Here is a 22060-nt window from a genome sequence, read left to right on the forward strand (position 1 = left end):
TCCGAGAACTCGATGGGGGATACATCAAAGTGACTCAACGTCGGCTTGGCATCTCCTCAACATCGGCGTCTTTTTTGTACTTGGTTCTTTTGCACCTTATTCATTTCAATCAAGTGTTTTTTTTAATCACGTGATTTGAATCACAAATAAAATATATATGTATATTTTTTTTACAAATAATGTCTATCTATTGCAGCAACATACAGTGACTGGCAGAACAATTCAATGCTGTTCCACTAGATGGCAGAATTTACAATTAACCTGTTGTCATTCCTTTCACCAAGTATATCAGTAAGTAAAAACTAGAACTAGATTGTTTTTATTTCAATTTACAGGTCCTGTGACATGTTTGTCTGGTGGTCTGCTGTGAGATTTTTGTCATGTAAAATATGTGCGTTGGGGCAATAAAGATTGGGAAATTACGTGTAATCATGATGCAGTGCCTCCTCACATATTCGGGCTTCAACATTTGCATATTTAAATGTTCAGGTGTGGAACCTATACCCAGTCGCCATTTTTGCAATCCGGTGAAAGCGATAAAAATATTAAGCATGCCCAATCTTTTGGCATTTTGGTGTCAACTACATTGAAGTGGGATGAGGAGCTTCATTTACACAAGTTTTCCGTCATCTTGTGGCACTTTTTTGTAATTGAACTCTGCTGAAATGAGTTGGAGTTTCATTTAAGCAATAGTAGTGATTTGCTGTCATCGTGTGGCATCATGTTGCCAAAGAACTATGTTGAGGTGAGTTGGAGGAGCTTCATTCAGACAAAAGTAGTGCTTTTCCTTTATCATTTGAATCGTGCTTTTGTTTCTTGTGAAGTTACTTTACAGCAGATTTGAAATCACAGGCTACAAAAAGACGTGAAGGAGAGTTCAACTTTAAACTACTGAAGCCTTCATCTCACGCTCCATTCCTCCAAATGAACTTTGTCTACGTAAATACATGAAAAATGTTTTACACAGACAATTTCCGAGAGATGAGGCAACAATGTAAGAAGTTGAGCTGACTTTATCTAAAAGCACATTCTTTTTTTTTATGGTGTTTTGATATTTTTATGAAGTTAAAAATACTTTTTCTGCACCAGGCAATAAAACTTGTGTAGTTCTCAATATCAGCTCTGCAATCATTATTGGGCTCCCCCCGCCCCCTGCCCCCCACCAGCCGAAACAATCACTGTACTCTCGACTAGTTTGGAGAGGCAGATTTTTGAATTAGATGTGTTCCTTTGATGGGATTAATGTTCTTAGTCCTCTCCCACGGCTTTCCACACACAGTCTTGGGGGGAGTGGTGGGGGAGGTGTTGGTCCTGTTGGGCTGGAGCCGTGTAAGCTCCAAGTACAAAAACCACGTAGTTGTCGCATACGGCCGAGTGATGTGAAAACTTGTGGAGCTTAAGCATGTTTACACCAAGCAGAGGCAAAGTGACATGGCTCTATTTGATATAGATTGAGAATTGGGACATTGGTAATTTTTCAATCAACTGTTGAAGATAGACTCCTCGTACTTTGTAGTCAAAGTATGGGATGTAAAGATTGGATTTACACTGCAAGGGAGAAGCGACAAGTGAAACAACCTTGCAGGGCACATTCCCCAAAAACCATGTAAACTCCACAACTATCAACATTGGGGAGCAATAAATAGAATCGTCTGCATGGGGGGAATGGCCAGTGTAGGACTTCACACAGGGGGGTCGGGAGCAAGGTTGTAGAGGGATTTGCAGGTGAGCGTGAGAAATTTTACCAGGGTAGTGAGAGACAATTCCGGTTTTGAAGAACAAGAGTGATGTGGTTGAGAAAAGTTGGGAAGGCGAGTGGCAGAGTTCTAGATACATTTTTGTTTATCCCCAAGATTTTGATGAGAAGCCGTAGTAGTAGCAGCAGTACTGGTGAATGCAAGGATATTTTCAGCAGTTGAAAAGGAGTGAAAGGAAATTATTTTTAGGTGTTATAAAAATTGCTTTTTGCTGATTTGTTGGTCGAATGAGTGGGTCCGGTCAAAGATGACACTGTGGCTGCGTATGTGGGAGGAACTTAAGTGTACCCGAGGAGAGACAAGTTCTGAATCTAATCTGGATCCAATATGATCACTGAGTTGAAGAAGCTTTTTTTTTTTCTTTTTCTCACCAATATTTGGTTTGTGACGGTAGCATGGATGATGATCGTCATGAATATAACAACAATGCAGAAGTCTATGATCACAAATTATTACACTAGTGAAAAAAATATACATGAAAGGGATGGGACAGAGATCCAAACCCTGGTGGACACCTTGGGAAAAGGACATGGGGGCCCGGTGATGATATGAAGTTACTAGTGGTGGTTGATGTGTCTATCAAAGAGGCATCCATCCGTCCATCATCTTAGCCACTCATCCTCAAGAGGGTTGCAGGAATGCTGGACCCTATTCCAGGTGTCAATGGGCAAGAGGCAGGGTACACCCTGAACTGGTTGCCAGCCAATCGCAGGGCACATAGAGACAAACAGCCGCATTCACAATCACACCTAGGGGCAATTTAGAGTTGCCAATTAATGTTTCATGTTTTTGGGATGTGGGAGAAAACCGGAGTGCCCGGGGAAACCCCATGCAGGCAAGATGAGAACATGCAAACTCCACACAGGCGAGTCGGGATTTAACCCGGGACCTTAGAACTGTGAGGCCAACCCTTTCCAGCTGAACCACCGTGCTGCCTCAACGAGGTAGAATTTGATTTTATTCCATAGTCGTGGATGACTTTTGTGCAAAAATCTTCTTCAGTCCTCGGAGAGGACAGTTAATATTTATATGTATGTGAAATTTTAAATTCTGAAATACATTGAGCTCAGAATTGATCACCCTATCGGGCTGATTTACTAAAAGGTTCCACGTGCAAAAATGAGTGCAAACTTCCATCCAAAATGACGGGAAATATAATCGATTAACCGGACGCATCCATCAAATGTGCAAAATTGGCATACAGATCATTTTGTGTGTTCTGAGACGACTACATGGAAATAAATAAAATGCAGCACACGCAATATATGATTGCTCAAACCTGAGAGGTGGTACAGTGGCGGATATTTCATTGAACCTCTGAATGACAAATGCAAAATGGTTGCAATGTTGCTCAAGAAAAACTAGAGCTGGCAAGGCGTACTTTTCTGCTCGCAAACATTTTTGAAATGGCAGAAACAAACATTTATCGCGACATATCGGCTTTCGAGCTCGTGCATGTGACGTCACCATTTCCACGGCGCCATATTGCTGCTCAAAAACAGCCGCTCGACATTGTGAGGGACATTGAACCGGAGCAGAATATACTCTGTTGTCACAACAGACGAGACAGATATTCAAAGAGGTCATTCTATGGAATACCAGCTGAAAAAAACAGAAAAGATCAATGGATTTCGGCAATTAAACGTGATGGATGGTGCCCAACAAAATACACACGACTGTGTAGCGATCGCTTCACTTCAGGTAGGAATTATTCTTCTCAATCTCAAAATCCCAAGAACCATTTATGATGGCACGTTGACTCATTTGAGAACAAAGCATTTAGAATTTAAAAAAAAAAAACAAAAAAACGACAGGTATTCGTCTCCAACGTACACGAAAGTGTGTTGCAGCCATGTTAAACCTGGGTAAATCTCTCCCCAACAAACTTTTTTTTAATATGCATTATTCTCAAATGAGTCCAATGCATATTTAAAAAAAGAGGTCATACGGAGGCTTACGTAGGTTAATGTGTGGCCGCAACGGGTGATGAAGCCTATCCCAACAGTTTATTTTCTTTTTTTAAATACGCATTGGACTCATTTGAGAACAATGCATATTTTTAAAAAAACATCTGTCACGGAGAGGTTTACTGAAGTTTAACGTGTGGCTGCAACACGCTTCCGTGTATGTTGGAGACGACTGTCTTTTTTTTTTAACGCATTGTTCTCAAATGAGTCAACTTGGCATTATAGGTCCTTTTTGGGAAACTCTACGGAGGAGCCGACTCGCTCGTCCTCTTTTTTTTTTTTTCCCAATCATAGTTAATGAATGCGAGTTTGTGTAAAACAAGGGGTCATTTTTTTAAATATTGGTATTTGTATTGAATACTAGCTGAAAAGATCGATGGATTTCGGAAAAAGGTTAACGTGCACCCGAACACACTTCCGCGTTCCGTTGAGAACAGATCCAGCAACGAAGTATTTGTATGCGTCCAGACGTTTCTACCTTTTCTTCCGTGTAAATCTCGATTTACTCACCAGATCCATGTGTAGATCCAGTTGTCCAAGACAGGCGGAAGCGCGTTAACAGTCCAATTTCTTATCGGCGAAAACATCGACTTCACCATTAAATATGGGTCCTCTCTGCCAAGTGTCTCTCATTTTTCCACGTATCTTCGTTGATTATCACATTCTAAATGTTCAATGGTATCAGACAAAACTCTGGGGGTCGTGCTATAAGACATATTTTCGTGTTGTCTCCAACTGACTTAGCATTGAAGAATGCTTTGTTTGACCGGCAATATGGTTAGTGACATGACGTCGGTGGTGTAGGTGCACAAGCTCTATACAGTGATGCAATTGTGGACGTTTTGAATAATTTAAGGGCTGACTTGGAGCCGGTCGCAAGAAGGAGTGGTGTCATATGACAAAACTCTTTTCAACTCTGTGAAATCTGATCCAAGAGTAGATTTTGGGGTGCTCTGTTCAATTTTTTTGAATGCAACATCCTACAAGATAGGCAAATACACTACATCAAATTTCCGCAAACTCATGACGAGTTTGCCGGATTCCCCCGAATTATCGGTGCAATTGTATTTTTTTCAGTAATTGTATCATATTGTAATCATATGAAATTCAATCACTTCTCCCATGTTTTTGTGTTGAAAAATATCACATCTACCTCAAGCGCAAAATCTCTATTTAAATATGGTAGTCGCAACCACTTTGACACTTGCTGCCAACAGTGCAGAGAACCCGTTGGAGTGGGTGAATATGCAATTTATCGGCTGCTATTTGGGATCTCAGTAAATCAAGCTCAATGTGTCACGTTTTCAGATGACCCAAAATAGATTCTGGTGTGAGATTTCTAAAAACGTGCTCTATATTTTGGTCTCACTGCAACGAAAACCGCATTTAGATCATATACTGCATGTTAGGTGCATTGACTCTGTAAACCACGAGCGTTACCAAATAATTGATATCATCCTTTGAGTTGCCCGGTTCGGCACTAAAATTCAACTTCTTACATTTTCATGCATTTCAATGGGAATCCAACTGAGGGTCGGATTTGGCTGAGGAGGGCTTTGAAATAGTTTGGGAGAATTTCCCCAAGTGCGTTCTCAATACAATGAGCCGTCCCTGAGCCATTCGACTCTGGGAAAACCTTGACCGTCTTATGGCCACGCTACAAGTTTGACAGGGCCATATAAGTACTGTAGTTGTTCACTTGAGTCAAAGTTTTCCTTCTGCATACTAAAAAGCAAAAAAAGGAGGTCTGAAACTGCAGTTACGTCAAAGTCTGAGGAGATATATTGCCGTTTATTTGTCACTTGGCTCAGCGACTGTGTGAAACTCCCAAATAACCCCCCCCCATACTATCCAACAGGAACACTCTCTTTGATGTAAAAAGGTGTCGACTTGAAATTTGTTTGTTCAGTTTTGACAGCGGCAGTTGAAGCAACCGATAAAACACAAACATCATTGAAGAAACAGCGGGTGGCAAGTTCTTCCCTTTTTTTTTCAAAACTAGCGAAAAACACGCACATTAACAATCAAGTCTCAACGGAATCACATTTATTTGTGTCATATAAAACATCATTTTGTCATAAATAAATACAAATGTGCAATCGAAGTAGCGTGTTCACGCTTTTTGGTTTCTGGTCGACTTTGTTGGTGAAGAAGGCAATCTGGAGCGACAGAAAAAGAAAGAAAATTAAAGTAATATTACCCCCAAAACATCCACATGAGTATCTGCTTAATGTGATATTTATTGTGAGTTTGCGTACTATTATATTTTAAAACTTGTGTCCAATTTTGGGGTAAAAGAATAAATGAAAAACCTAGGAAAAATACTTGAAATCTTATTACTTTATTTTGACTTAGAAGTTTATGACGTTCCACAACCAAGCTTGTAATTAAATTTGCTGACGAATGGCAACCTTCAAGCGGCGTGACCTAGTGAGTAACTTCAGGGGCTCACATTGCATTAGTCTACGTGTGTGTGTGAGCGTCTGAACGTGTACTGTGGCCTACAGTTGCTCCTTGCAAGTGTTTGTCTTCAATAAATGTCTGAAAGTGCAGTGGAATCGTCAGCTCTCCTTGCCCACATGCAAGGGCATTACTTAATTGCTCCATTTATTTATTTTGTTTTACTTCACTCAAGCAATGTAAATGCCAATTTGTTACAGCTTTCCTAAAAAACAGGGGGAAAAATATAAAAAATTGCACTCTATAACATTGTACTTCATAAAAACATACCTTCCTGAAATAATTGGATTGAAAGAATTAAACAGTTTTGCATTATTATTGATTAATTGTAGCTCCCCTAGTGTGTGCAACCTGACCATTGGGAGTAGTATCATACATTCCTGCAGACACAAAGGAAGAAGAGTTTCACAGCAACTGTAAGTGACTCAGTAAGCAGTAGTAATAGTTATTTTTAGCGATGGATACAAAAAATATGCCTGTTTGTGATGTTTTATTGTCCATCTACATGCGTTGCTCCCCCGTTTGTGTTCAACTATAAATTGTTTAGAGGATTGACACACCCACAAAGATGCTAATTCATTAGCCTTTCCATGATGGTTTGTATTCTTCTTTAGCATTAAGCTAAACTGACTCATCTAAAGCAAACCTATGTGGTAGTATTAAATACAAAATATGTAAGTTTCTTTGTTTCGTTTCGTTTGAGAGTAAGACTTGGATAAAACTGCTTGAAGACTTTTTTTTTTTTTTTTTCTAAACAATCATTCACTGCCAAACTGCTGCTTGATGTGAAGTGAGTTCGGTTTGCTGCCACAATCTGGCATTAATATCTAAATTTTTTGCTCACAAATCAACACACACACACACACACACACACACACACACACACACACACACACACACACACACACACAAAGATGGCTCGTATCTGGAAAAACTCGTAAGGTGGCTCATTTGTATTCCAAGCTGAAGGCATCCCTGTGTGTAAAAAAAATGCACAAAACTGTCAAAGCTTAGGTTCAGGTTTATGACAGTAGTGTGACTTAAAAAGTGGTACACCTGGGTAATATATCTCGATTGACTAGATCTACAGTAATCTGCACAACTAACCAGTAATTCAAGTAAGACGTGGGAATCTTTCTCAGAATATTCTAAACTCTTGTTTCGATGCCACTGTCTCTTCGGTGTATAACTTTGGAGCTTGGATCGTATTACCACGTTACATGTGTACACGAAAACAATTTTTTTTAATGGCGCTGCGGCAGTTTTACATACATTCTGTATTATCTGATGAAACTAAGAGATGTGGAACTTTTTCTTCTTCGATAACAGATAGCCGAGTTTAATGGTGAGAGCATGGAAAAGAGGGTGGGTGGCTCATATCGAGTGTGAGAGAGGGAGGAGAGCGATGGAGAGAAAGGGAGGGCGGGAGAGACGCTGGAGGCTACGGGGTACTTGAACCGCTATAATGCTGTCTCGTACGAGAAAACATCTGTGAATTTCCTCAGTGATCGACAACTAAGTGGAACTCGGAGCAGTCACTCAGCGGACCTTTGAAGTCGCAGACTGACAGAAAGCTGCCATTGTTCGAAGCCCCCGACACAAAGAAACTCCAACTTTGGTCTCCCTAATTTGCCCTGCAACACGATACAAGTCCACCCCCACTTCGCCTTGCGAGCCCTCTTGTGAGCCTCCCAAGCGGGAGATGTGTGCATATTCACGAGCAAAGAGCAAAAGCCCCGGCTTGTGCGGCTTGGTCAGGGGGTCATGTAAGGCGGGAGAGGTCATTGTACCTTGGAGCAGCCCACCCTGGATGTGATAATCCGACACCAAAGAGGGGCATTCTCCTGCTGCACCGTGAGTTACAGTTCGCAATGGAGCCGAACAAAAAGACCGTAGAAAGATGAGGGAATGTTTTTTTTTTTTTTTTTTTTTAAATCACTCCTTCTTGCCAATTAAGTGGGGCTTCGAGATATGAGTTTATTTTGTTCTGTGACCATGTTCGCAACACAAAACACATTGTTCCCGGCGAAAGTGAATGGAAATGCCATTAATCTGTTCGATCCATCCAAAAGTACACTTTTCGAAATGTTTTCAAAGAAGAAAAATAAAAGTTGCCCACCAGGAGGCGGTATAACAGAGTCATGCAGCCACAAAAGAAGAACAGTTTCACAACTGCTGTATGTGACTCAGCAAGGTGCAGAAATATTAAAATATATACCTCTGTATTTCGATTTTGTCTGTCCAGAAGTGTTGATGCACCACCACAAGTATGTTTCAGCGACATTTGGTCAAACTCAAAATTTCATAAATTTAGGGGTGTTCAACTTCAGCGGTTCCACCATGGGCCCCCCCCACCCGGCACAATAAATTTAACTTCAAATTTCATATTGAGTGAATAATTAAAATGACAATTTTTATTTTATTTTTTTTGCGGATGCATTGTGTGATGACAAATTCAATTTACATCATTCTGTTGCAGTTAAGTGCATAAGTGATGACCTCCCTCTATGACAAATTTGCTTAACAAAGAGTCAAACATTTTATTTGTTGCGTCAACATTGAGATTTGTTGTTGTCAAAATTTAGGCCTTTTAAATGATCCATACATGAGCATCATCCAGACAACATCAGGTACGTGGCACAATCTGGGATCCAATATAAAAAAATGCCTTCACACCAGTAATAATGCTCACTTTTGATGGAACTTGTCAGACAGATGTGGTTTTAATTTACAATGGTGGATAATGTCATACTGAGACCCAAAGCTCTCACTAATATTTATATTCTGGCATGTAGCTGAGTGTGGTTAACACGGGAAGAATCAGCACCTATGATGTGAAATAGGATGCCATATTAAAGTGAAGTTCTACAGTCTCCCCTTCCATTATTTTATCTTGACTGGAATCCAAATGACAAGTTTTCCGTTACACATCTCGGATGAAACAAGTCCGCGGTGGTTCTCACACTGTTTCCCGTCCAGTGTTTATTCAGTGGCAGCTGGTCGCTCCATCTGGGAACGCAACGGCGGGGCAAAAACAAAACAGGTTCCAACTTTGGCCATGCCAAGTCTGCTCGTGCCCTCTGCGCTCTACAAAAACTGAGGGAGGCTAATCACATTTTTCATGCTCTGATTTGTCAAGTCCCATTCCAGCACCGGAGGCAGTGCGGAAAGTTTCAAGTCAGTGAAATGCATGGCGGACAGGATAACAGCTTTTACGTTCTGCTTCTATTGTTCAAGAACAGCGTTCTCAAAATGTGGTACGCGGGTACCCTCTATCAGTTTGTGAAATCATCACTGAATTGAACAGAAAATATATTTGACATTTAAAATAGGCACCAAAAACAAAGCTATTAAAGAGTAGAGCATGTTTTTAAAAATACAGCACAGCACAATTTAGTACTTTTACGTTCAAGCTCCTTGTCTCGTGGGCTATGAATGTTAAAAAAACAGTTAAAGGAGAAATCCACTGGTTTGCATTAACAATGTATCCAATATGTCATGTAATATGTCCTCTATTTTGACAATGTGATGTAAAAACCTCTCTCATTTAATACTCTTTTGAGAAGATTTTTATCGACAATTGGGAATTTTCACGAGCGCTGCCATTTTTCCGAGTCACATGACCCACGTGCGCGGATGCGCTGGATTACATGGGACACCATTATGTCCAGTGCTGATTTCTCGGAATTATCCTCATCTGATGAAAAAATAGCAGGATCGGTTGATCAGGAAGACGGAGGAATACTTCCATGCACTGCTCACGGCTGTGTATGGAAGTATTCCTCCGTCTTCCCAAATCAGCGCTGGGCATAAATGGTGTCCCATGTAATCGAGCCTTTGTTGCGGCACATAACACGTCACATCCGCGCACGTAGTTCATGTGACTCACGAAAATGGCAGCGCCCCTAAAAATTCCTAATTGTCGATAAAAATCTTCTCAAAACAGTATTAAATGAGAAAGGATTTAACATCACATTGTCAAAATAGAGTACATATTGCATCACCTATTGGATACATTGTCAATGCAAACCAGTGGACTTAACCGCTGGTCAACGAGCCCACTCATGGCTAATAAGTATTATGCTAGCCGCTAGTAGCAGGCCAGCATGTAGTGGAGCTGTCAAACTAACCTTTGATTCTTTGCGTGAGCCGTGTGCAGATCACCACAACAGAGACACTAGGCCAAATAACATAAAACACTTCAGAGAAGACGCATTTTTTGGGCATAGCTTCATGGCTAGCTGCACAATGGTTGAAGTGATTCTTACTGAGTAACTTGGCATTGTTGCCAATAGCAAGCAGCCACAGAGAGCACTCATACAGTGAGGGAGGGTCTAATGCCGAAAAGTATATGCCCCAGACCGCATTTGTCACAGGGCTAGTTTTCAGCCCCACCCCTAAAGAAAAATAGCAATTTGAGATGTCGTGAAAAAACGTTTGTAGCGTGAAAGTGAACTCAACTGTTTTCTCGAAAAGAAGCAGTTTGTCAATACTGAACAAGTCTTAAAAAAAAGACACTTCAAGCTGTTCATTGCCACTCCTAGTTGAAGTATACTGTCTACATATTAAAAAAAAAAAAGAGAAATAGATGTCTCTTTAAAACAACATTGATTTGCCCTCGGAAAGTACACTTAAGTTAATTCTAACAATACAAAACGTCATAGAGGAGACTAACAAATAAGCTGTGTAGAGTTTGCATGTTCTCTTTGTGCCTGTGTGGGTTTTCTCTGGGCACTCCAGTTTGCTCCCACATCACAAAAACGTGCATGAATTGCCCATAGGTGTGATTTTGAATGCGATTGTTGTCTGTCTCCATGTGCCCTGCGATTGGCTGGAAACCAGTTCAGGGTGTACCCTGCCTCTTGCCTGATGACAGCTGGGATGGGCTCCAGCACTCCCGTGACCCTTGTGAGGATAAGCGAAAATGGATGAATGGATTTTCTGGTGGTGAGAGGTGGAAGGGATTCATGGCATTTCCATTCATTTTTTAAACTTGCATCGGAACGGCTGAAATTAACGGGAAAAAAAAAACTGTATTTGAGGAACACGTGAGCCTACATTATTGTACTTTAATGATGGTCATTACACTTCAAGAGTTTAGTATTTTTTAAATTGGTTGTTGGTGTAAAAAGTTTGAGAACCACTGTTTTTGAGCTGTCCCTCTTTTTACAATGAACGTTGGTCTCGTTTACAAATGAAAGAGGTGCTGTGATCTGGGGTGAACCATTTGGTCTCCGCTAAGATTAACAGGAAGCAAACTCTCATCACCCCCTGCGTGCTTTTTTTTTCTTTTCTTTTTAACAGTCGTGCTAATGTTAACAACAAAACGGGGCTTGGAAGCCCCTCGACTGACTGCAGGTGTGAGGAAGCATGAAACAAAAGCCTGTATAACCTTAATGGCATCTTTTGTTATTAGCAGACCTTTGATGCACTCAACAACTTCTTTTATCTTCTTGTTCCTCGACGCCTCTTTACGCTCCCTCTCTCCGCCCCACTCCTACATTTTCTTCATTAGTACTGTCTGCAGGCAATGTTCTTTTGCTCAGAGTCCTCGACGTGCATCTGGCATCCGGCTGACGCTCTTGTTTGTCCGTTTATTCACTTGCGACTACGAAGCAGCAAAGAGTATCGCAATGTCTGCGTTTTACATTTTAGCAGTGCACTGATATGAACCCAATTGAGGAAGGAATAAGACTAAATTGAGATTGTTTTACAACTGTATCATGCTCGCTGCTGCAGTGTATGTTTTTTCTGCATAGCTGTCATTTCTCATTTGAATCTGAACTTGGTAAAACTTTGTTCAAACCATCTCAACAAGCCATAGTTCTGCTTGTTATTGCCGCATACAGAGGGAGTCAGCTAACCTGCTTTCTGGGTTTTATAAAGTAAAATCCTGCATTCGGAAACTCACTTATAATCTAAGCACGCTGCTGTTGGCTACTATCGAAAGGGAATAGATGTGACTTCAGTGTGGTGCTGTGGACACCACGACCCCAACCGTAACCTTAAACCTAACCATATCAAACTTGGCTTTTTTCATTTTGTTCGAATGTGACATATTTGGAACGGTGACTCGTTACATTTGTGTAGCCAGCAATTGGCGTGACAGAGGAGCCAATCATGTTGCAGTGGGGCGTGTCCTGCCCAGAACATGGGTGGAATTTCTAAGATAGTGGAAGCAACACTTGACAATGTGGTTGTGACGTTCATTTCGGTCGGCAAAAGTCGACATAGCACAATATGGCGGCCCGTTGAGATTGAAGATTGTTTCATTATTTGGTTTAATTCTTATTCTACAAGTGCCAAATTAATTAGGACACCACATTTTGACTGGTGGTGCCAGATACAATGCATTCTTGCAAAAAAAAAAAAAAAGAAAAGAAAAATGGGGGTTTAGTTTCCCTTTAGGATCAAATTTAGTTTAAATCCAAAATTTTGTCATCTGCCCGAGTTTCTGACTCAGTTTTGTTACCCTAACTTTACCCGCTCAGAAAAAATTGTACTTTCATTGTTGACAGGAAGCTGGATCCTTCACGACCTCTGCAGGCACGAAACTGCCAAAAGTAACTTTACTCATTTATTTTTCTGTATCTTGAATAATACAGTATTTCAACGATGAATTGGGGCTTAAATATCTCAGGTCAGTCCTGTTACCTAAAGTTTCTTTCGGCTTGTCCCGGTAGGGGTCGCCACAACGTGTCATCTCAGATGAAACGCTCATATTTGTTTGGCAAAGTTTTTCACGCCGGATACCCTTCCTGACGCAACCCCTCCTGGGGAGTGGAGACCCCAGTGAGATACGAACTCACAACTCTTGGTTTACCAAACCAATGCTCTAAGGGCTGAGCTATGAGGCCTCCTCAGCTCAGTCTTGTTACCTAAATTATTTATTTTCACGTTATTTATTTTTTAAATGCATATTTGAGAAGTTCAATGTGCACTATCAGATATACAGCTGAAATTAAGTGTTCAACAAGGAAATGGGACCGATTCGGTGAAAAGTTCTAGCTGAAGTCCATCCTCCGGAAGATTTATTTTGCTAATATAGAGGAAATAAACAAAGCGAAAGTCAACCAGGGCAAATTGTTGTTTCTTGCTGTTCATGTAAATGAATTCCATGCTGGGTTTTACAAGTTACTGTCGCATCCAGTGTGCATTCTCACGAGGATTCGGAACGGTTCGTTCTTCACTGGGGTTTGCAATAACAATGACGTGTAACACAACCTCAGTGTGATGAAAATCGGGCTCATCTGGATATCAAACGCAGGTAAACGGCATTAAAACAGTGTTTGAAAAGGCTTCACATGAAACAGCGGTATTTAAACTCTGCCTTTGAACTGAGAGGATGTAAAGAGACGGGACAATGATGGCCCAATCGTGTCCTCGCTTTGAAGTGAGACGTCACTATTCAGTGAAAAGCTAAGTACACTTGGAGAGTGTTTCATTATTTGTTAGGGCTGCAACTCCAGCGCTTTCTGTATAGGTTGTTGAAAACTTTGGATGAAACTGGGAGGCAGAGGAAAAACTGAATCAGGCCTGTGCTGCTTGTAAGCTTTCATGGAAAAAAAACAGAAGAGCGAATGGTAAAAATGCCATGGAATAGCGCCAGCAGTAACGTTAGCCACATGAAAGTAACGTTAGCCACATTCAAGTAACGCTGGCTCACGTGCCAGATGTTGGCACATTTAAGGAGTAAAAACAAGAGGGGAGCAAGACTTGATGAGGCTGTATAAAAAAAACAAAAAAAGGCCTTCAGTCTAATCTGAAAAAACGCATTCAGGTGAGATCTATTTTTCAGTTCATAATTTTCAGGTATCTTTAGCTAATTTAGCTTTTTTTTTTTTTTTTTTAAATCAAGTCAGTTCATAATAGAGCTATGGTAACACCTTGTTTTGATAGCAAAAAATTCAAAACGGGATATTTTTCCTTCACTGCATGAAATAATACTTAACAACAGACGGAAACAATCTGGTTTCGTTGCACCAATTTGTCAAAACGGTTCTTTTAGATCATTGAAGCACTGTATATATTAATTTTATTTTTACTCTCGCACTGAAGTAGTACTTAAAGAGAGATGAATCAATCGTTTTAATGTTACCAGACTACAGTATGAAACTCAATTTTCATACAATTCGTTTTCAAACAGTTCCTTCCCCTGACATTTTGTCCCAGTTTTTGTGTAAAGTACAATAACTCGGTTTTTATGCCGTGGAAGATGTTCTGGACCAAATTCATCGGCATGTGCGTGTAACTGGGCCACTCATATCCTGGAATCTTGCCCCATACAAAGCATTCAATGCACAACTTTATTGCTTTATTCCTTGACTTAGCCAACGGGATCTTTGGAAGCGTGTTCAAATGTTTTTTGTGTTTATTTATTGAGTGCGACCATTCAATAAGCCAGCATGGGAGCAAGGCAAAGTTCCAAGTGGCCCTTTACTAAAGGGAAATACCCTAAAATTCAAGAAAGAACTTGTAGCAAAGTAGGAAAATGACAGATTGCCTGACAGAAACAATATGCTCTTCCCCTCTTTCTTCACAGTTGTTTAAACGCCGGACTGCGGAATAAACGCAAAAGTGACAATTCATTTCACTAGTCATTTCTATTTATTCGACACAAGTATCGGTACTTCTACTAGAGGACAGAGTACGTTTGCTTTTGCCACCTCAGAATCTCGCAGACAAGTGACGGATATACAGTATTTGCTTTTGCTTTTCTGTTTGCGTCACTCATTCGGCTATGATGCCTCCGCTCATCTCCTGTCATATGCAAACACGGGCAATCAGGCAAGGTGGTAAATTGGCAGCAAAGAAACTCCCACATTGGCCTTGTTTGTCACCAGCGCCCAAGCTTGTTATTCACAAGCAGTGGGCCTATTTGAAATTCTCTCGGTGGTTAGAACGGGGCCAAAATTAATCAGGGGAGCATGATCACACTTAATTGATTCAGTGTACTTTTAAGATGCACTACAGGGTGCTGGGGTGCTCTATTTCAGGCTGCTCTTCAGAGGAACTAACTATCCCAACATGGGAGTAATTATTGCAGCCTCTGCGACTACGACCGAAGGTGAAAAGCTTCTGAACTAACTATGACACCACATTAGAATACTGCCAGTGGTGCGGACTATTATGCTTTGATTCTTTTGACTTCTTTAATTTAGGCCACGAATCGAAGCTACATTTTCTCAAGACTGGATATGCAAGAATAATTTTTTTTTCAATTCTTCTGTGACATCATCCACAACTCAATTTACATGTATTTCAAACCAATATTCCTCATTCAAATGAATTGAAATCCCATTAAGAGGTAGTTCATTGGACTGAGTAGACAGTATGGAGACAGATGTAGTGCTTCCAGAATAATTAATCATAAATTCTGTTTCGCATTCTGTTGACATCACCATATGTTTCCTCTTTGCCATCACTGGTACCTTTCAGTAAGAACCAAAAAAAAAGTACTTCCTGAAGTTTGTGCGACTTTCATCGTTGTACAACTTCATTGTCATTTAACTTTTAGAGGTTCCACTGTATTAACCATTCTTAAAGCACTCACTTTCTTTGTCTCTCTCCCTCATTCTTTTTTATCTTTCTTTCCTTCTTTGAAAACTTTTTATGTCAGTACTGCCGTCCCAGGGTGGAAAAACACACTGTTGTAAAGTCAGTGAGTTTGAGTTTGACCTCCACAGTACTAAAAATTGGTGTTGGATGATCACCTCAGGCCACTTTAAACCCAAGCTAAGTTAAGACGGCCCCGCTATCTAGGCAGTGCTCTAATGTTTTCCCCTCTGAATATAAGCAAGATCAGATCCTCAGTCATACCACCCTACTATTCCTATTAAGATCAAAATCTCCTCTCAGGCCCTCGGGTATCAACAAAGAGAGATACAGTAAATGATATGCAAATTGAAAGAGGAAAAAAAAAAAATTCACAAATCTACTCGCCAGACCAAAATTTCCGAGACACAAATTTCAGTATTTAGGGAGGAAATCACAGTGAGGTTATGAGGGTTAGTTAGGTTGTGCCCGGGTGGTGATTGGTTTAAAGTATCTATTGACTACTGAAAGATTTCAGTGAGAAGAACATGTGTTAAGACAGAACATTGTAGTACTTTTAACACCACTGAGGTGGAGGTCTTGTGCTGAAATGTCTCACGATTCAACTTGTTTTGCTAGATTTAATCATGTCAGTACTTGGAATAATACACGGTGGCATTGAAGAGCAGCAAGGGCCGTGTTCAATTTCACGTCTACTTCTGAGCACAGCTGCAAATTCTTGAAGCACTTCAAAAACAATCATTTTTAAGTCACCCCCAAAGTCGTTGCCATGTTTTGTTTCTGTAAACATTAAACATGTTTGAAGATAAGTGCTGTAAATGTCCAGAGAGTGAGAACAATTAAGTACTGAATTGTATATCCTAAACTCTTTTTCATCTTCCCACCTGACCGGATTATTGGGGCGTGGTTAAGAAATCCTCGAAATGAAAGCAGGCTGTAGTGTAGACTTTCTAGCGTGATTTCCTCATGCCCTATATAAACTCGAAGCGGTCTTGTTCCATGCACTGGCCATTCGGCAGAATTGCGTCTTCCTTATTCCTAATAACTTGGCACAGTTCTACTAGAAAAGCATGTATTTGGCCATCAAACCATGCACTCTACTTGAAAAAAATACATCTTCCCAGAAGTGTGAAGTTTATTTGGGTACAGTTTCTCTGTCGACTGGTCCCACACGCAGACAAGATCCTTGCCAGCTTGCCAGTGGTTAGAGTAGCTCACAGGGGGCCAGCGGAATGGCGTTAAGGTCACCAGCCACATAGTTGCCTCCGGCGATGCCGGGAAGCGAGGAGGAGAAATAAAAAATTGAGACACTAACACTGAACGAACTGTGTGGTGAACTGCCCATTCGAGGTGGAGTCAGAGTTTGTGATCTCATACACTAGGCCACGCCTCTTAAAGCTCAAGTGTCGTCAAACGCATGATTTTTGGTATATTATTAATGAAAAACCCACAGCCAATATGGTCCCATGTGTTTTTTCACCACAAAACATGATTTTGACGTATACAGCTTTATGGAACTCACGCCATGAAAATCCTCTCGAGGGATTTATTTTCGAGAAGAAGCAGGAAGTGACATAAAGGACAGAGGCGCCCCCTAGTGGACTTGTTGGTTTCCATTAGTTTAACCTCCGGGAAGGTAACTCGTTGTTCCTTCGTGTGACTATGACTAAAGCAGCACCGCTCGGCTCTGTCATAAGCCACACCGGCCGGTTGCGATGAGCCGTGATGGCTCATCTCCACCACGGGAGTGGATCGGACGGGATGTGGTTTGGCCGTGATCGGATATCATCTGAATATGGCTCGAAACAATAGTGTAATATTGCCCTGAGGGCTCAAAACAATAGTGTAATATTGCCCCGGTAACTTCACTCGGTTGTGTGGTCCTTTTCGAAAATAAATTCGGTGTCAGAAGGGGCGTCAGAAAAATGCCAATATCTCTGTTGTTCGGCTTCCGTAGTAGCAGGCACTGCGCGTTTTCAACGGCGGAAGTGACGACGACGTCAAGGACAGATGACGCGACTAATATGGCGACCACTTGGATGTTGAGGGACACTCAATTGCCCAACTTTGTGCATGGATGACGCGCTCTCCGCTCACTTTTTTTCTTCCGTATAGACATTGAAGTGAATACTGTTATATGTATTTTTCATTACAATATCTATTTTAGAATGTTTATAGGGATGACACCCGGGCTTTCAGGGCACACACTCGAATACTACAGTGAATGTGTGTGTCGGGTTAATTGGACTGGATAACAGCACTTTATTTCTTTACATGACATTTTAATGTTTTATTATTTTCATACGTGTAGCAGTTTTTTTTTCAAAATGAAAAATTTCACCTTTTTAATGGCTGGAACGCTTAATGTCTTTACAATATGCAAGTAAATTGAGGTACATGGGGGAAAAACTACATTTATAAGTCAGTCAGAGTATCACTGCAATCCCTTTTTGTTTTTTAAAGGGAAGTGTTAATATTTTGCCCGACTTATGTACCTCATGAAGAAACATTTTGACATTGTTTTTTTTTTTTTTTAAATGAACAAAACATCTCATCTTGTGCCTTGAGATACGAGTGACCCCACTTTCGAGTTTTGCAAGATACAAGTGGTCATCCGTCCGATATTTTGCTTTGACTTGTGAGTGCATACTTGAGATGTGAGCCTTGTATGGTGGCAGTGAACGCAACTCGATTAACCAAATGTTAATGCCAATAAACAGGGCAAAACTTTACATGACATGCTAACGGTTACAATGTTTAGTTGCGCAACAAATGTGTGAACACCAATGGTGTAGCAACACAGAGACAGATAATACTCACTTGCATACATTATCTACAAAAAATGATTAATAATACACCATTTCACTGAGCCACTTACGGTACGGCCAATGGTCTATAATTATGACATAAGCCGAAGACACCCTGTGGTAGGTATATTTGATTGATTAGATAAAGTCTGCTCTCTGTGAAGAATCCGTGGTGACTTAGTGCACTAAAAAAAAAAAAAAAACATCATAGTAGTCTAAGTGGGATCTATAAGTGAGTCGTCCCCGTAGAGTCTCTGCGATCAGAGAGGATTAAGAACCAAAGGCGCCGCTTCTGTACTGCGGGCGCCACATAGCACTGCACACTCAACAAGGAGGATGTTCTTTGGAGTGTCTGTCTTACCGGCTGACATGATGTTAAGGCTCATCTCTGGCTAGAACAGGCGGGCGGGGGCCGGGCTCTCGTACTCTTCTTCGGGGATCGACTCCACCATTGACAGTAATTTGTAGTACTCATCCTCTCTGTCCAGCACTTTGATTTGACTGGAAGGAAGATGACAAGTGCGGATTCCCGTTAAAGTCAGCTGTCAATACGTGGGAGTGAGGGGCGGGCGGCTGAGTTTTGAGGGGGAATATTCCCAACCCAAAATATTCAGCCGAGTTCTTAATCATTGTGATGTGAGCCGCTGTGTCATTTATAGAACAAATTCAAGTCAGACCTTCAACAATTAAAATTAGCATGCTGACAAAGCCGTAAGACGTATCTCTCTAATGACGCCGAGTAGCGTGGATGCTCGAGCGCCGCTCGTTATTTTGGTCGCTCCATTTACATTACAAGACAACAACTCCGTTTGCGGGCTCTTGAATTCCACAAAGAGCCTGCTCTGTTTAGAGCGAGTAGGAAAGCAGTTATTTACCCAAGTTTTCTGGGCTTCCTCTTGCTCCCCTGGTAATCCAGAGTTCTCTGAGGAAAGGGCCGAGAGCACACAGTCAAAAGATGAGCTGAGAGTCATTAATTTTTAATTCAAAGTGATTTTGTGTTGAATGCGAGCAGATGCTGATAATATCAGAAGTCACAGCATAATTTTTTTCCTGATCAAAGGGCTCAAGTGAGTCTGATGAAGCATGCATCTTGCTCAGCTTTGATAAACCGCATCAATTATTCACCGTGAAGGCAGACATCCTGACATGAAAGCAACAGATAAAGAGCATAAGCACATGTTCAAGACAAGAGGCACAGAGACGTTGGGGGGTGGGGGCTCCAGGCTTTGGCACAGGTAGCTTTAATTGTATTATCATGTGCAAGCAAAGTCAGACAAAGGCCTTTATGGCCACTTTGAACTCACATTTAGCTGGTTGTAGTACAGGCTGTCTTCGGGGCTGTTAAGCAGTTTGGGCGGCTGGCCCCGCCGGCGAGGAGTCCTCTGCTGGAGCTTCGTCGCTGGACCTGCAACAGAGCGACAGCGAGGCCGGGTGTCCATGTGAGCAATACTCTGAACAAATACAACAAACTAACAAAAACTCAAGCATCAGTTTGAGCAGGAAGCTAATAGCCTTTTGATTAGGACATGTAAAGAGCTATGTAAAACTACCTTTCCAGATATAGTCCACGTAACTTGGCAACATACTGAGATGTGTTTTTAATGCAGAGGGACATGAAGATTAATTTGTTCTGTTCCTGTAATTGTAAATCAAAACACTCAAATCATTTTTTTCATTGAAATGAAAAAAAAAAAAATGCCATCCACATCCCTTCCACCATCTCACAACAGAATTTTTTTTGTAAATGACACCCTATTATGGTGAGTTATATAAAACATATGGCAATGACATAATTAAATCTATAAAGAATAATTTACATATTTAATTATGTCTAAGAATTAAACAATTTTGGACGTTGTTTCAAGACAATGGACTTTGTGCTCTGTCTGTCTAATCCAGACATACAAACACAGAAGAGATTTACGAGTAACTCAGCAAGATTCAGGAATCTTTTTGTTTTTTAAATAAAGGATAAAGAATGTGCCTGTACGTAACATTTTGTCCATCTTATGTGTTGCTCCACCATTTGTTTTCAAATATCTGTTGCCCAAAGGGTTACAACACCGAAACGCGAACGCTATTCATGAGCCCACCTATGGCAATTTGAAGTGTTTAGTAGCTTTAAGCTACACTGACTTGTTAAAGGAAGGCAATTGTTCACTGTAAGCCAAAATGCTTCTCGTTGTGGAGGGATTTGACCTCACTGCTACCATACTGTACAGCACTCATATGTCAAATTATTGCTCATAAGTCAAGGCAAAAACGAAAAACTAAGTCGGGTCGCTCGTATCGAAAGTGGTATTTTTTTTTCCTCTCCTACCTCAATTCAACAAACAAGCAAAATCACTAAGCTGTAGGGATGAAAAAAAATACGATTTGAGAGGAGATATCATCCGCTATCAAAATTGTCTGAAAATCTTCTCCATTCCATGAACTCACCCTGGTTCTCAAGTCAAAACCAGACTGTTTCATTATTGGTACATCTAGCCACTAGAGCACACCTTCCGTGTGCATTTTAATGTTCCAAAATCTTGTAAAGTCAAACACATTTTCAATAAAGCCCTCACATTTAACAGCCCATAATGTTGCATCTTCTTTGCTGACATTCCAGGTGAGAACATTTCTTCATCGTAGCTTGGCCACGCTTTACCTTGACTAAAGCTGAATTTGCTTTTTCCATCTTAACGCTACTTTGTACTCTCACGGAACCGACCTCATCACATCCCGGTCCTATACATCAAAGAGCACCCAGATCCCACCCATTTCTACCTGCACCCCACCCCCACCGGCTTTCTTAATGTTATTCAAAGCAGTGCAGGTTTACTGAAGTCATGCATTGAAAACGGCAAAAAATTTCCCGTCAGCTAACGTTTTCTCTGCCGGCATCCGAGGTGCAAACCATGACACCCCCCCCCCACACACACATACACACACTTTTTAGTATTCATCACTGAATGGATATGTGCACTATAAAGAAAATAACTGACATGATTTGTCAGCAGGTACTTAAAATGATGTTTGTAGTTTATGCAACGTGAGGCTGCGGATGTCTGCAAGAACTTTCAATGTTCTGAACGGATCAGCTCCTAAATTCTAAAGCCTCTGTTGTGTCCATTCTCTTTTCACTAAGTTTGATTAGATCACTGGGGTCATTTATTATTGCAGAAAGGTTTCTGGCTTGTCAACAAACCAAAAGAAGCAAGTGTAAACATAACTTCACAAAACAAAGAAAACGAAAATAAATTTTTATTCTTGGGCCTATCAGTATATGTGCAAATATAGGCTGTTAGTCTACAAATAAATCCAAAATGAGTTTGATAAGCAAATTACTTATTCCCCTGAAATTGCATCAAAGTGCTCAATCGCATATAATGAACACAGGCATCCTTGAACGAAACTTGAAAACAGGATCAAAATATAACACTGCATATTCCATAGACCATTGTTTTGCTGAGCTTTTTTTTTTTGGGGGGGGGGGGCAGGAGGGAGGGTTCACTTTTGGACACACAGAGTT

At 40.9% G+C, this 22060-nt stretch overlaps 1 protein-coding gene across 4 annotated transcripts in view; it reads right to left on the minus strand.

Annotated features, from left to right (window-relative positions):
- Window positions 1–5757: 5757 nt before the first annotated feature.
- The window catches only part of LOC133511831 (E3 ubiquitin-protein ligase ubr3), a 141040-nt gene continuing 124737 nt past the window's right edge, over window positions 5758–22060 (minus strand). For all 4 annotated transcript variants that reach the window (XM_061840803.1, XM_061840802.1, XM_061840804.1 and 1 more), the window contains 4 exons: window positions 19851–19951; window positions 19422–19468; window positions 18908–19047; window positions 5758–5883 (listed from right to left, as the gene is read on the minus strand). In XM_061840803.1, the coding sequence (XP_061696787.1) occupies window positions 18939–19047; window positions 19422–19468; window positions 19851–19951 (257 nt within the window). In that variant the 3' untranslated portion in view covers window positions 5758–5883; window positions 18908–18938. The remainder of the gene's footprint in view (window positions 5884–18907; window positions 19048–19421; window positions 19469–19850; window positions 19952–22060) is intronic.

The sequence above is a fragment of the Syngnathoides biaculeatus genome, chromosome 14 (assembly GCF_019802595.1).
Source record: "Syngnathoides biaculeatus isolate LvHL_M chromosome 14, ASM1980259v1, whole genome shotgun sequence".
Taxonomy (NCBI): Eukaryota; Metazoa; Chordata; class Actinopteri; order Syngnathiformes; family Syngnathidae; genus Syngnathoides; species Syngnathoides biaculeatus.